Source organism: Xenia sp. Carnegie-2017, unplaced genomic scaffold, assembly GCF_021976095.1.
Source record: "Xenia sp. Carnegie-2017 unplaced genomic scaffold, XeniaSp_v1 HiC_scaffold_6, whole genome shotgun sequence".
NCBI lineage: Eukaryota > Metazoa > Cnidaria > Anthozoa > Malacalcyonacea > Xeniidae > Xenia > Xenia sp. Carnegie-2017.
Window position 1 is genome coordinate 14,535,665 of NW_025813526.1, and position 16,561 is coordinate 14,552,225.

General features: G+C 34.5%; 2 protein-coding genes and 1 non-coding gene across 3 annotated transcripts; 2 read left to right on the forward strand and 1 right to left on the reverse strand.

Annotated features, from left to right (window-relative positions):
• The first annotated feature begins 988 nt into the window (after window positions 1–988).
• On the forward strand, window positions 989–2,740 carry LOC124457716. The gene has a single exon (XM_047007909.1). It carries the CDS (start codon window positions 1,295–1,297, stop codon window positions 2,264–2,266), a length of 972 nt encoding a protein of 323 aa, XP_046863865.1. The 5' UTR covers window positions 989–1,294; the 3' UTR covers window positions 2,267–2,740.
• Window positions 2,741–10,870: 8,130 nt separating this feature from the next.
• Window positions 10,871–12,548, forward strand: LOC124457519. Its single transcript, XM_047007752.1, has 4 exons — window positions 10,871–10,961; window positions 11,380–11,434; window positions 11,503–11,930; window positions 12,132–12,548. The coding sequence occupies exons 1-4, from the start codon at window positions 10,951–10,953 to the stop codon at window positions 12,424–12,426; spliced, it is 789 nt and encodes a 262-aa protein (XP_046863708.1). The 5' UTR covers window positions 10,871–10,950; the 3' UTR covers window positions 12,427–12,548.
• A 2,719-nt stretch (window positions 12,549–15,267) lies between these two features.
• Trnak-cuu lies at window positions 15,268–15,340 on the reverse strand. Its single transcript has one exon. It is a non-coding gene; the product is annotated as a tRNA-Lys (tRNA).
• Window positions 15,341–16,561: the final 1,221 nt, after the last annotated feature.

Below are 16,561 nucleotides of genomic sequence, written 5' to 3' on the forward strand. Positions count from 1 at the left end.
AACTCAAAAATTGCTTCATTTTTTGGATATAAGCTGATATCTACAGTCAGCTGATTTGTATGACTGAATGCATTTGAAAAATAACTTACATACACTTGTTTAATCTAAAGGAATGGTGGAAATTTTCACTAAAAAGTTAGAAATTACAAATCATGCAATCATAGTTGAGTTGCTAAATGTTTATTTGTGATTCATTTCTCTCCTAAGTCTTGTTTGAATAGCAAGCATCTCTCAATTTTCGAGTACAAATCAATAATCCAAATTTGACCTTTTTTATTGGCATATGCTGTGTATGATTTTCATAAATGTTTCAGTATGGCTGGTGTAGCTAAGTGCTTTTTTATAATTGTTTGAATGTAATGATTCATGAACTGCTTGATTTGTGTCTTGGAAAAAATACATACTTTATTTAAAAATTGATTTAATCTTGCAAATTCTAAATTAGAACAAATCAATATTTTAATTATTCTTAATACCAGATACAAATTAAGCGATTCACTAATTCATAGAGTTACTTAACAGCACTTAGCTACCTAGTATTACCTATAGTTAAAGATGGAAAAGAATTCATGATTGTTGTTGGCTGGCTCAGCTGATTTGGGTTAGAGACCTTTCTTTGTACAAACACTAAGGTTCGATTGGAATGGTAAGTATTTATTCAACGAACTTTTTACTTAACAATTTTAGTCACATAAAAGAACAATCTGGGTATAATTAAAACGACACAGTTTTGTTATTAATTCAAATATTGATTTGACAGCACAGAGCCAATAAATACCTTTGATCTAAAGCGACCTTGATCATTGAGCACCAAATGCGTGTATGTAATGACCGTATGAAAAAAATGCCAGCAATATGAATAAAAAAGTATCATAAATCGCAGATATATAGACGAAGCACATTATGCGCTGTGTCAATTTCTTGCTCAGTAATATAATTCTCAACACTGCTTTACATTCACCAAAACTATCCCGTTTGGATAGAGCTGGACCTTCGTCCAAAACCGGAACATTGCAATGCTCCATAATTAATGGTTTACGATATTTACCAAACGTGGTACAAGGAGTCTACTCATGGATAATAGCACAAGAGAAAAAATTTTATGTATCTAATAAATGAAAATTATGCATGTCACTACAAAAGCGGAAAATGAAAGCGGAAGTACAGAATAACAATTTCAATTCTTCGAAGAAGAACAATTTCTAAGTATTCGATTCTACTATATACATTAAACTGTACAGCTAAATGAATATTTTTTTCACATCAGAACTCCTAGTTTACCGTCGATAAGAACATGTCCATGTTGCAAAAGAAAACTTCCAAAATAATGTCCGAGGAAGATTTGAACCTTATTGCTGCTGGATTTAGCGGAATTCTCGGATTTCATGTTGTTCATGGCCCTGCTGGCCACGGACTGCCAAAACTTTCTATTCATGAACTCTTCTACTGTACGTACGTTCCGCGATCGCTCGAAAATGTGCCTCCCGAAGACCTGTTTGATGTTCACATTAAAAGGATAACAGGATCGACTACAACTATTCAAGTTACCAGAGACCACAACATTGGTGAAGTAAAAGCAGCAGTTGAAATAAAATCGAAAATTCCAGCTCGTGATCAACAGCTTATGTTCAATAAAACTCGTTTACAAGACCACCACACAATCGCCGAACTCGGAGTCCAACCGTCTGGTACAATATTTCTTCTTATTCGCGCCAAAGAAGGAGGACCTGACATTCAGTTGGATCCCAGCGACCTTGATCCAAGATATAACTATGACTTTACGAGCGCGTCTGATGATGGGAAGGTATACATGAGAGGAGGAAAGCAATACAAACGTCCTTATGGATGGAATAGATATGCGGTTAAAGTCCTCGGAATTTACGGTTCCAACGAATGGCTTGGACCAGACGGTATGAGAACAGAACAAGCGCAAGGTGAATGGCCTGTTTCTTATCATGGCACGAAATTGCAAGCAGCGATTTTGAAAGCAGGGTACACTATTGGACAGAAAGAACGCCATTTTGAAGGCGTTTATTCAAGTCCAGATGTAAATACTGCTGCTACGTATGCTCATGAATTCACGCACAATGGTTGTCAGTGGAAAATCGTTCTGCAAAACCGCGTTAATCCTGCCCCGGGTCGTCTGGAGATCATCACCGCCGACAAAACAAATGCTGGAATCGAATGCTGGGTGTCACCAAAGCAAGACAAGGATAACGGTGTTCACGATGTTCGGCCTTATGGATTGTTGTTTAAAAAGGTGTGATGATGGTAAAGTTGTATGTCGTCTTCACTGGACTTCATAGTTAAAGTAATAAATCGGAAATCGTAATTTTGTAATTTTAGAAGTAACTAGCTGACTCTGTATGTAGTGTATGCTATAGATCTGGCAACAACAGTTGTAGTTAGGTTTGATATCATATACTTACGTAGGGTCAAGTACATCTCGTGCGAAACTATCTTGAACTACTAATCCGTCGACATATATACAGCATTGCTTAGTCAAAACATCAAACATGCACTTACAAATTATATACAGAAATATTTTATTAACATCGAGCTTGGACATTTATGATTCAACACAATTGTTTTATTGTCAACTTGTTTCTTATAAAAATGATGTGGAGTAATAATTTACTAAATCATTAATTACTACATTACTTAGATTTCAAAAGTTTTAAGCCATTTCCTTTAGTATTATTAAGGATTTTCATTGCAAAATATACAAATGACCCATGGAGGCAACCGTTTTTATTCGCTATATTTATTCTGCGGCATTATCGTCTCATGGCCGATTCCTTTTTACAAGGGACAAGGTTCACCCCATCGGAAGTGATATCCTAGCAAGCGAGTAAAGAAGTCGAAAGTTGTTTATGTGAACACCTTAAATACTTGCAGGCTTATCTTTTACAAGAACGTCAGTGGAACACCCTACATTAGCCAGGTCTGTGCGTCATAAAGGCCACAAAAAGTTTAAAATAGTTACAAAACCAGTTATGACATTAGCGCTGGATTTTTCAAGCGCGGGAAACGATTAACATAATTAATAGAGCGTCTCGCAACTCTTCGTATTTTTATGGCTTTAGCTTGTTTGAGTTAAAAAAAACTTAGCATATTGCTCGAAAGTTCGCATTTTCTGTTTAGCAATAATTATTACCAACTAAAAGACGGCGTTGCAATGGAGTCACCCCTTTGTCCATTTCTTCGCCAATATTTTTCTTGACCATGTAAATATGGAATGTGCTTTAGTGAGCCACCCAAAGAACGAGAGTCAATTGTTGTGAAGAATCTGCGGCCTGTTCAGAGCGTTTTTTATTGATAATTAGTTATTTAATTAATAAACAATAGTTCAACAAAATTTTTGTGCGTGTTGACGGAATTAAAAAGCACGGGGTGCTTTGGGTCGTCTAGAGTTTAATAACTTTGTTGATGATTGTATATCACTTTAAGTGTGTGAAAATCATTACGAAAATAAACATATAATTGAATCTCAGAACGCCCGATGGTTTTAAATTTGCACATTGAATAATTTCTCAAAAGTCATTTCTCAGAGGTTGCCCCAAAGTTCCCACAAATACAAGGAAAAGTAAACGCAAATATCAATGTTTTGAAGAAATTGTGTTGTTTCTCATTTGTTGACCAGTATATAGTTGTATGTCACTCGTATGTACTCGTATGTACTTTTATGTACTCGTATGTCACTCGTATGTACTCGTATGTACTCGTGTGGTGTTTTAGTCACGATCCAAAGAAAGCAGTTGGTTGTGGCACCATTACTGTTTTTACTTGATGCATCTTAAGTTACGGTAAAGAAAGCAGTTGGTTGTGGCACCATTACTGTTTTTACTTGATGCATCACAAGTTACGGCAAAGAAAGCAGATGGTTGTGGCCCCATTAATGTTTTTACTTGATGCATCATAAGTTACGGCAAAGAAAGCAGTTGGTTGTGGCCCCATTACTGTTTTTACTTGATGCATCATAAGTTACGGCAAAGAAAGCAGATGGTTGTGGCCCCATTAATGTTTTTACTTGATGCATCATAAGTTACGGCAAAGAAAGCAGTTGGTTGTGGCCCCATTACTGTTTTTACCTCATGCAAGATAAGTAACGGCAAAGAAAGCAGTTGGTTGTGACCCCATTACTGTTTTTACCTCATGCAAGATAAGTTAAACGTGCCTAAGCGGTCAAAAGGAATAAATTATAAAATGCAAAATGAAAGCTAAAAACTGAGTGTTGTGAGGACTTATTGCTTGTAAAATGTAAGAGTAGGTTATGCATGTCGGGGTAATATACTTTTCGTCATTCGTGTAACATGTTTAAATGTAAATTTTATTTATATTAGGTACGTGTCTGGTGTTTGTATTTCAAGTCTATGGAAGCAACAATAGTCTCCCAACTAGAAAAATCTTATTAATTTTAATTGTTGATTTATAGTTTATTATGCTTCCTTTGTGAGAGGAGCGTTTTATACACATCATTTTTACTTTGGTTTGTGGACATGCAAACGGTCGAATTACTTTAGCCGTACACCGTACTCTTCAAAAATATTATTAAATTTATGTAACATGTGAAAAATTTAAATTGATGTTGTCGTTGACTTTGTATCAAATGCTTTGTGCATAGGTCTAATGGACGCTGACGACGATGAAGATTTTGATGCTAAATTGTCTGCAGTGAAAGAGAAATGGGATCAAATTGAAGGATGTTGTCTTCTAAAAAATGTGCAACCGTCATTTCACGACTTCATGGAAGAAAAGGTGACAATTGAGGCCGGCAAAGACTCCTTAAAGCGTTCCATCAGAAAGGCATGTTGGCAACTGAAAAGTGTATCATATCTCAAGGGGATAAAGAAACGGCTTCTAGTCCTGTTTCTTTGTCGATAGCAATTGAAAATTCAAATATAACTTCAGTTCCGCCAGATGTTTTTAAATCAATAAAATTGAGAGCTGAGACTTTGTTAATTTCGGACGGCGCTATACTTCCTGCACCAGGAAACACCAACAACACTGCGTTCATTGTGGAAAGCCAAACCTCTTTTAAACCTCACAATTTCGTCACAATTTAAAAAAACGGTTGCGTTTGCTGCGATGATTGTCCATCAGATAAGGCGAAAATAATTTGCTCTCATGTTGTTGCAGTTGCTGAGAAAGCAAATATGCTGCCCAAATTTGTTGGTTGGTTTGTAAAGAAAGGACCCGAATAAATAAACATTACTTCACTTGTCACAACTAACAGTTCACAGAGTACGGGTAAAAAAACCCATCAAGCAGCAACAAAATGACGAAAGGGCGGAATAAGCGATGGTCAGTTCTTAACAAGCATTCATCCCAAAGCAACTTTCACTGGTTTTTACACACGCTTTGACTCTTTCTCTTCGCATAGCGAAAAGATTTCTTTAGTGAAGTGTTTGATAAAGCGAACGCATAGATTGTCCTTAAAAGAGTGTATTGATAGTGATCTTATCTTACTGAAGAATATTTTTGTGTTAAATGGGTATCCGGAAAAGTTGCTAGACAAACTTTTCTTATCCACTAACAATGAACGGAATAAACTTTTCGGACTGGCCAAGTGCCTGTTTTCTTTAAACTTCCCTGGATGGGTAAGGCCTCTAATGACATCGAGAAGGAAACTAAAAATATCACTGAGAGTTTGTTTTTTGCATGAAATGTGGTCTTTATATTGTCAAAAAGAACTATTCTTCCACCCACTCTTAAAGAGTCTCTCCCTGCTCAAATATCAAGCAATGTAGTCTACGAGTTTAAATGTGAGTGTGATGCTCGCTATGTAGGTTGGACTTCTCAAAGGTTGAGTGAAAGAATAAAACAGCATGTGCCAGCTTCTGTCAGGAATAAAACTGTTCCTTTACGACAACTACTAAAACGTGGGTGTAAAAGTGAAAATCCGATTCTATGTGATTCAGCGATTAGAAAACTTTTTTTAAGCAACACTCGCTGTGCCAATGCTTATTTTGATGAAAACTTTAAAATTATTAAAAAATGTCGCTCGTTATTCCAGCTACGCGTCATGGAGTCGGTATTAATTAAATTGACTAATCCTGTCCTTTGCCAACAAAAGGATTATGTGTTTAATCTGTCTCTGTTTTAAGTGTCATTTCTAAAAATAGGGATGACATTGACCTTTTGTAATATTATAAATATAGCATGATTTGGAGGTTCTCATTTAGCAGACGTTGACACCTGACGAGTTAGTCTGCCAAAATGCATAGTGTCTCTTTCTAGCTGTAAATAACGGTTCCTTTGAATTGTTGGGTTAGTGTTCTGGTTAAAACAGTTCTTTTAAGAACTATTACATTGTTGTTATCCATTCACTATGGTATTTGCTTTTTTGAAATCCATCTTTAAGTTTGTCACCACGATAAAGTCTCTGTTTTATTAATTCACAATGTTTTTCGTCTTTACTGTGCATTTCCCTCCTTTTGTCCGCATTTCGTGCGTATTTGCAAATTGCAATTGACTTGCGAATCATCGGAGGCATAGTCTTCACAAAACGTTGTAAACAAGTCATGAAAATAATTATAACTAAACAGCTCAGGATACAAGACAAATGCAAGCTTTGCAGTCGATCACCAATAACAATTATATTTCGTTCGTGCATACGGTACAAAAAACCTAAAGTTAGTGGTAGCAGTATACTCGTATTCAATCAGCTTAGTGCATTTACCTTAATTTATTTATTGGTTGATTCATTTCGCTCTCAGTAGAGTTTATTGAAAGGCACAAAGCAAATGAATATATTTCGCTTTCCAGTCTTCCACACTTTACAAATATTTTTTGTGCAAATTTACATAATCTCAAATGAGAGCAAATACTCACACAATATACACATCAAATGTATGAGCAGAAAATACAATTAATTATTTTCAGATACTTATAATGTGTAAAGTGTTTTCCTTTAAAACATTAAACATTGCTTGCAAGACACGGAATACTTGGAATGTATATTCTTTTGAAGAAGTTACTAGGAAAAAGTAACAACAAAATCACGACCGGTTGGATCAAAAATAGTAAAGCAAGTATCGTATATTATTTTAGCCAGTACAAGTTACGTAATGGTGTTCATTTATTTAAATGGACGACATTTCATTCGCGTCATCGAACTGTATTAAACGATAAGTTTTTCAATTTTTCATGTAAATAGAAGACATTTATCCACCAGTTGGATCTCTCTTTTCTCACCATTGCAAACATCGCACTTCCATTAAACACTTATTGCTTATTTTCACACCACATTGGTTATTATAATGAAGTTGATGCTACGTTCACCGCGAAAGTCTTTATGTGTTTATAATTATGCAAACCTGAATATGTTCTTGGAGACAACATTCATGTTTTCTGTTTTAAACGCAAAAATATGTCACTAGCGTTGTGAGAAAGCATTATCGGGTAATGTGTTTTTTAGTATACGTCGAAAAATATTTACTACATTCAACGTTAGCAGTACAAGATCTACTCGGATGTAACTCTTAGCAAATATTATACTGGAGATCATGCAACTCTTGACACTGACGAAGACTAGATTGAGGAGATTTTCCTGCTGCAAAATTCCGGTCCCATACGTTGAAAAATAAAACACTTTGTTTCTGAGAAAAGCAACTTCCAAATCGTTGGAAAGTGCAAGTAATTCTTAAAATCAATACTTACGTAAACTTATAATTATTTTACCATATACAGCATTTTATTACCATCTATTCCGCGTTTTACCCCTACCCGACAAAGAGAATCCTTTTTGCTCATGAAAATATTGTTACGGGCTACGCATCTACAACTTTTGATTTTACACAATGTACTTAAATTTGTATCTTTTTGTTGCTTTAAAAACAGATATTTATATCACCATATGCATTTTGGGAAGAAATTCTAAACATTTAGTCTTATCGCGCAACAAGAGTCTTATCGCGTGACTATACGATTTTTCGAGCATGTTCTAAACTAGTATTCCGAAAGTAAATATTCAAGTGAGCAAACTTAAATGTCTTCGTAATGTTTTTGACATGTTTATCTAGAAGTTTTGTTTAGGGATTTCCACGCGATCATTTTTATATGGTTAATGATGTAATCATATGTTAACGTGTTGTATGAATGGCTGAATACATATGAGAATGCGAAATAAGACAACTAAAGAAAGGAAAAGATAAATTCCTTGCTTGTCTGTTCACTATTGCATTTTTTAGCTTACTACAGAAAATATATTAAAAAGCAAGTAAGATTTTAAAACTTGAATTTTATCCTAAGCCTAATATTGAGTTTTAAAGATGGCAGGAACTCAAACTACCAGTTTGAATAATTATGCGTAATTGACTTAAATAACTTATTGTCATCATTGTACTGTGAATGACAAGCACCCGTGTTTTTAATGAAAAATGGTCAATTATGATTGTTAGCAACTATAGCACCAAATGAACAAGAAACAAACGGCTATAAGGTGAATACTTGTTTTATAAAGACTCTGAATGAGAAAGGTGTGCTCTTTGTTTATTCAGAACGCACTAAGTTGTTAGGGAAAAGAATCATTCCAAATGTTCAACAAGTTTATATAAAAATATAGCTAATTTTGCGCGGAAAATAAAAAAGCTTAATGACTAACGAGCGTAGACAATTAACTGCAATGCTCATAAAAATAATTAAATAGAGATATAATGTCACAACCTACACTCATATATGCGTAGTTAGAGCGCTCTCTGATTGTTTGAAGTACAATGAGACATTCACGGCTTTTACGATAAGCAAAGCTCAACATTAAAGGTGACTGCAAAACAATGCAAACAATGTGTAAACGTACATCGTATGGCACACACTGCAATGAACAGTTTCTATAATATGGTCATACGTTAATAAGGCAGGCACAAGAATATTAATCAAAATGCTTTTTGTGTGGGAGTGAGTTTTCCATCAATATCGTTAACATCCCTTCATTGTTTTTGTAAAGATTTTAGCTTTATGTATCGATTGTTAAGTATTACAAAATAATTTTGTCACCCTGATCACTTCTAGAAACATCAAATTCCATCTAGTTTAGAGTATATTCTTACAAGTATATTTGATATTTCTTGTTTCTTTTAATTCTCTGCAAACTTTTAAGCCAATCTACTCAATAATTTCAATCGAAAAAAAAGTTCATTATTCTTTCTTGGCTTTGGTCAGGGCTATTTCAAACTAATTTGACTCAACAAGCCCAACCGTTAGCAATATCTGCGTTATGCAATCGTAATGAGTATATGATCGCCGAGAATAAATTTACTTGTTTTGTATAACACACTTCTCAAATAAAGCAGTGTAATGTACTTTTGTGTGAAGAAGAAAAAACATAGTTCGCTTACAATTGCATGTCTTATATAAACGAGAAAAGTTTATATAGTGCCGAGTGGTACATAGCTAAGATATACAACGGTAAATTTTGCTTTTCACTTTAGCTAATTTATTTTTGACTCATGACCTTCAATGTATGTCATTTTCAAAAAAAGTCTATTCGGATATGGCAAAGCAGACATATGTCGCCATTCGCTTAAACAATGACTCGTAGCTACTATATCCAATATATTGCAATCGACATTTTTTTAAGACGCTAGTCTTTGGCAATCCAAAACAGCGAGCTCAGTTGCGTAAAACATTTGTCTCTACAAAAAGTTATAAATCAAATGTGTTTGTTCAAATTATACATCTTCCCAAAGATTATATATAGCGAAGTAGCAATAAATTTGTGTGTTACAGAGCTTTTAGAATTAGTAAGCGAACAATTTAGCTGGTAGTGGCTATTCAGGGAAAATATAATTAAACCCAATTTAAATGTCTAAAACAAATATGGTTAATATTCAAGACTTTAAATTATGTTTTTGCACAAGATTAGAGCGCATTAAGATCAAACTTTGGTCATACGAATTGCTGATGTATGATAAATAGACAATTTATATTAGCCTAATCCTTAAGTTGAAGTTAAGCCATGTTGGTGATCTGACACAAAGAAATATTTTATTGAATATTAAAATTTTACTTTACAATTTTTAAACATCCAGTCTTATGATTAAAATTGACCTAAATAAATATTTCAAAAGCCTTAAAGACATTGATATTTCCAGTCCTTTCCTCAGCTGAGATAGTTATAAAGATACATGAAGCAGTTGTATTGATCAGTGGCGGATCTAGGGTTAGTCAAAATAAATTACTGCAGGACATTTTGGAATATATTTAAATTTCTAAACCCTTCAGAGACAAGGCCATTAGTGAATTGTATTCTTTAGAAATTCAAAACCAATAGTGTTTTTCTGAAAGTACTTTGAAATTAAAATTAAGCAGCTTTAATTTATTTTGCTCGCTGCGGCTCGCTTTAATTACCCCGAGATTCGCTACTGGTATTGATTACAGTTTCAGGACCAACTTCAAACCATTAATAACTCAGATACTCGTGAATAAACGTCATCGAGATCATTTTAATAAAAAGTATGACAGTCTCGCAACAAAGGCCTTCTGTGAAAGCAGAATTTCAATTGCATACGCTGGGGGGATCATTACTCACTAAAACGATTAGACTTCATCAACTGTTCCAACTAAATCAATTGAGATAAGTCATGAAAATGTTAAATCTAATAAGAAAAGAGGAAAGGAGGATATCTTTTTGACATTGTCTAGTCGACCTAAATAAAAAATCCTTTGTATCAATTGTATGTAGTTACAATTTTCTGGCAACAACATATGAAAATTAAGGTTAGTACACACACAGGATGTTTAATTATCGACTTTGTCTTTGATATTGTGGATGATGACGCACGTCAGTTTAAAAGACCTTGTTCTTTCCTACTTCAAAGAAGATGGTTTTCAAATGTAAATTAGTTCGTACTTACTATATAAATAGAAGATTACAGACAAATTTTGCATTCATATTTGTGCATTGGCAACCCAAAGCTGTAGTGGTTTCTTAATTGGCTTTACAACTCTATGAGACAGAGGTAAGATATAGAGCAATTCTTTGTTAAACCAAGAAATGCAATATACCTTTATAAGGGAGCTCCAATCTTGGAAAAATTATAGTTATAGTTTTCTGCATTGACATTTAGACAGTACGTCCTTTTACTAACGTTAATGTAGCAATCTTTAACGAAATAATTAAATAATAACGCAACCCATAATGGGCGTAGTTCAAGATAGTGAATATAAATGTAGAAAGTCTATTTAAGTAGAAAATAAATGCCCAGTCATAATGATTTTGTCTGTAGCGTCATTCAAAACTGACATCAATAATGACAGCTATTATTAAGACACAGAAATACATGCATCATACCGTAGTGCAAAATATGATCCACTCGGTCGACAAATTGAAAAGTTTGAACCAAATAATCATTTAGTTTATCCCTTTTTATCTTATAGAATGACGAATTTAACGCGCTTTATTCTTCTTCTGTTTATTTCTATCATCTATGTGGTAAGTATAAAGTCAATAATGCAGCATGTCTTGTCCATTAAAACATATTAATTCGATTTTTTATAAAGACCTCATGCAATGGTGGTTGTTATCGATCGTGCTTGCAAATAAAACGAAGTCGACGAAATGCACCAAGTGGTCTTTACTTCATTTATGTGAAATACATTCGTGTCAAAGTCTACTGTGAAATGAAATATCATGGAGGTGGATACACGTTCATACCAACTCACGCAGTCAGGAGGGGTAGACTAACAACGCTGATCAGACAGGTTTTCAAAAATAAAAAAAATGTCTTGCTTCGCATTCAAAAGAGAGACGGGTCTCAACCTTTCACTCTTATCAGTCAACTTTATCGTAACAGAAGGATACCATTGAAAGTTTTGATGCACTCTTATGTTGGTTACACACGTCCTTTAAATTACTATTTACGTGATTATCTATTCCTTGGGATTTTACCAAAGTGGAGGGCGCAAAATAAAGCTAAACAAGGTTTCAGGTAAATACGCTTTGGTAATAAAATTATTTGGATTTGTAAGGTAGAAAGCAACTTTACCAATATCTGTGTCTCATGAGAGAAGTCAAAAGCTGACACTCAATTAAGATAGATAGTAATTAATTTTGAACATAAAGTGAAGACATCTGCATAACATTTTGCAAAGTGAGGGCAGAGGTTAATACGTGTATTCTTATACTTTAGATCAAATTATCGTAAAATTGTCTTCAAAAACTGCGATAAAAATCCGAATTCCTACTTTGCATTCTTCCCTAACCATAAAGGAATTACACCAAGTACATACCTCAAAAACAACTTGGTTTTTGAAAGGCGTGGTGTTGCAGTTGATTGGCGGAAGACTGGTCTGAATTTACGCAGTTATGGTCGTTTACCATGCGACTTCTTTTTCCTTACTGAGTTGCACTTTGGAGGCTGTGGAACGTACACATCCAGTGACCGATGGACAGATGCAACTGGTACAGCCATTGGTCTTCGTTAATTGATTCAAAGGTGGTGGATTTTTAAGCTAACATTTCCTATTTGTTATTAATTTGAGTATAAAGTAAATGTATCATGCATCTGTAGTCCATACTACTTCAATAAATTTTTCTTTTCCAAATATATGCAATTGTTGTGTGGTTGAGTTTTATAACGTTCTAGAAAACTTATACATTGATAGTAAATTTTCATTATAAAAACCTTTTTTACTTACTTTTAGACGCAACTTTCCCAAATAAAGATCCAATATATTTTCAATCGAAAGATTTCTAAGCTGGGATATTAAACAGTGAATTTAATTTTTTCCCACCAATGTATTTAGTACTTTCATCATTTGTCAGAGTACAAAAAAGCACAGCCACATTTTGTAAAAGTTTGATGTTTTTTTTAGCCAACTGATAAGTACAGAGAGTATGAAATCAATAGCTGGACACGAGTTTAAGCCTACCCCTGCATATCAGATTTTGTCGAAATATGATGTTTTGTCGTTCTAAAAATCCCCTCAATCTTTCATTTTCTGTTAACCAAATCAAAATTATAACAATACCTAGGTAGGGTTAGGGTTAGAGTCAGGGTTAAGATTTGGGTTAACCGACGCATAGTTAAGGCAGTCTCGAATTTGTTCTTACGCTCACTATGATCTAACGCCGATCCGGAAATTCGACGTATAATTTCTCAAAGAATTTGCGTCGAATTCGTCTGCTTTAAATTCGATAAAAACGCGTCGTATACCTCCAGCCCAACAAACATTGTTGTAAACTTTGTTCGATTTATCTATGAACGACGATGTTACTCTTAACAAAGCGCTTGGACGACAATTGATGATGTATTATTTATCCAATAGAAACGGTTTTCATTAAAAATAGCAATAAATAAATGTTAAATTTTCGAGAACGTCTGTATAATCGCTGCAAGTAAAGCACCCAAAGCAGATGTACTTATACTCGCTCGAGTTTTCTGCCGGCTTTCCGAGCGCGTGACTTTGTTTCTTATGAGTAAAAAGGGGGGAGGGGCAGAGCAGCATTTAATTCTCCTTGCCATAGTAACTTCCTTCTAAAATGCTATTTGTGTGGGAGCAAGTTTCCCATCAATATCGTTAACTTTAATGGTATAATGGTATTAAAGCTCTAGTTCTTTCTTAAGTTTGGCATTTTTTGAGCAAGATTGTACGTAAAATAAAAATATTAGTTGCAATCATTGTGCTTGTATGCAAATATTTCTGCAATTTTTTATTATCTAGCAATTTCTGTAAAAAAACTTCAAGTCTCTTACACTAAGTTAGGTTTCTGCCCGACATCTGCCTTAATCTTTGCCTAAAAACACATGGAACGGCATTCGCGGCCGTTTTAGTCGTGCTGTAATCAGGCCAGCCCCGCCAAAATATATATTCCGAAGCGCTGATTTGCTTGATAACCTCACAGCCTCTTAAAATGGGCTTAATCAGCCTTAGTTTAGTCATGCTCTGATTGGGCGAGAACGACAAAAGCAATTATTAATAATATATTAGGCGTCGCACGCATGCTTAATCGCAGAATATTTTCGTTTAGACGTGCTCAAGTTTATTAGCCCGAGTATTTCAAATACTGTCGACTTATACATCGTTTTAGTGCGTTATTGAATTTATTTTTGAGGGTGAACATGGAAATCAATCAGGGGCGGTGAAACGTCGCGTCTTAAGCTCAAATAGGCAGAGATATTGTTTCTGAACTTTTACGAAAGATTGTCATTTCACGCAATGTTATAGAGTAGAAAAATGTTGTTTGTATGTCACGACCAACACCTACTATCACCCTGAAAACAAGAGATAAAGGGTTCTAACAGTCTTGGTGTGAAAGGAAAGATTGGTTTTGCGCTTGTGTGGACTGTGAAGAAACAGCGGTTATTTTGTCAGCTTAATTTATTTACTGTTTCGTTCAAAGTCCACCATATTAATTTAAACTGACAAGGTCAATATGCATCATTTACTAGGCGATTGCCGAAAGCATGAAAAATCTAAATTCGCACTTTTAAGCGTACTTAACCGGCGGCACAGGCGAACTATGTTGCCTCCAACTGTAGTGGAACTGTAGACAAAAGTCTCTCCATGTCTCGTTTTATAAATCTAGAAATATAAATTTAGAAATAGAAAATACTGTGGACATTGTCATTTTTCTTGGTTTTAGCCTCTGCGACAGTGATCAATATATAGTTTGCTTAATTGATTAGATACCTAAACTATAGTTCATTTTAAAATTTGTCTATGACGTGGAGATTTGTACGGGGACTCAGTGAACGTTTTGGTTTCAACATCGTTTCGAAAAGCAATAATTCCAAGTCATTTTCACTTTCGCTACTTGTGTCTTCTAAACTCGTCATATGATTCAACATAAGATCAAAAACTTCATTGAAGTCTTCTCTATAAAACTGTTCGTAATAAATAAAGACCTTATTCACATACTAACTTTAAATGTGTTTAAATAAAAACTACAATTTATTTTAAGTAAAGTCAAAGATATTTGCCTTTTTGCCGCCATTTTTTATTTTTGTGCCAGGATAAAACGTAGTTTACGGTAATTACCAAACTAAAGTATTTTTTACATTTAAATATCAAATTTCAAACCGCTAATCTATAACTGTGACTTGTTGTAAGAGGTTTGACAACTGAACGCCAATCTTTAACTCTGTAATATTATATTTTAGATATGTTATCTTTTAAGATTGAATTGCACAGTCGTTTTGCAGACAACTTCGTCATCAAATGAAAGTTTAAAAGAAAATAACGTCACGTTTTCTTAGAATTGCTTAAATATATGTGCTGGAGAGAGCATATTATGTAATCAATCGTACAACGTGAATAAAGTGTCGCCCAACGTGGGGCTCGAACCCACGACCCTGAGATTAAGAGTCTCATGCTCTACCGACTGAGCTAGCCGGGCTTTTTGAAAATGAAGGACAATCAAATAGTAAAACCAAAATTCGTTGTGATAAATTTGAAGGAGAACTAACTATTTAAATGTCTGCAAAATCTGCTTGTATAAGTTATCCTTCTCAACATAAATATCAGAGCTACGACACCATTTGCATACGTTCACTGCAGCAAGTGTTTATTTATTGTTACGTTGGGACAGGGCAAATTCCTTCCTTGTCTCTTTTTTGAAATCTAGAATAAAAAATAATGAGGAAATGACCATTTTTCTTGTTTTTAGTCTCTTTGCAACAGACGTCAATATATAGTTTGCTTAATTGCTTGCATACCTAAACCATTGCTCACACTGAAATTTATCTATATCTTGGAGGTTGGTACGGGGACTCAGTCGGCGTTTTAGTGTAAGCGTCGTGTCTTAAAGCAATAATTCCATGTCATCTTCACTTTCGCTCATTGTGTCTTCTGAGCTCATTATATGGTGCAAAATAAGGTCGAACACTTGATTGATGTCTTCTCTAAAAAACTTTTCGTAATAAATTAAGAGCTCATTCACATGCTAACATGAAGTGTGTTTAAATAAAAAAAAATAGAGAGTAATTAAAAAACACAATTTATTTCAAGTAATGTAAAGGATGTTTGCTTTTTTTCCGCCATTTTTTATTTTTGTGCCAGGACAAAATGTTATTTGCGGTAAACATTAAACGAACGTAATTTTTACATTTAGATGTCGAATTTCATATCGCTAATCTATAACTGAAGCTTGTGGTAAGAGGTTTGAAAACTGAACGCCAATCTTTAACTCCTTGTCTCTTTTTTGAAATCTAGAATAAAAAATACTTAGGAAATTACCATTTTTCTTGCTTTTAGTCTCTTAGTAACAGTCGTCAATATATAGTTTGCTTAATTGCTTGCAAACCTAAACCATTGCTCACACTGAAATACATTTATATCAACTTAGTCGACGTTTTGGTTTCAACATCGTGTCTAAAAGCAATAATTCCAAGTCATTTTCACTTTCGCTACTTGTGTCTTCTAAGCTTGTCATATGTTTCAAGGTGAAAAACCTGATTGAAGTCTTCTCTAAATAACTGTTCGTAATAGAGAGATGCTGCCCGTCGAATCGACGATCGCTGTCTGCAAAAGTCCATTTAGTTCACTGACTTCCACAAGCGCGCTCGTGACATAACATGCCAATGCGGCTTGCGCAGGTCCTGTTGCATTGTTGGCAACG

Excerpts from the sequence above, each read along its gene's own strand:
- LOC124457519 (XM_047007752.1), top strand. Across the intron at positions 11,435-11,502 it reads TTATTTCTATCATCTATGTG|ACCTCATGCAATGGTGGTTG; the intron begins GTAAGTATAAAG and ends TTTTTTATAAAG. Across the intron at positions 11,931-12,131 it reads AAAGCTAAACAAGGTTTCAG|ATCAAATTATCGTAAAATTG; the intron begins GTAAATACGCTT and ends CTTATACTTTAG.
- LOC124457716 (XM_047007909.1), top strand. The coding sequence starts at position 1,295 with ATGTCCATGTTGCAAAAGAAAACTTCCAAAATAATGTCCGAGGAAGAT.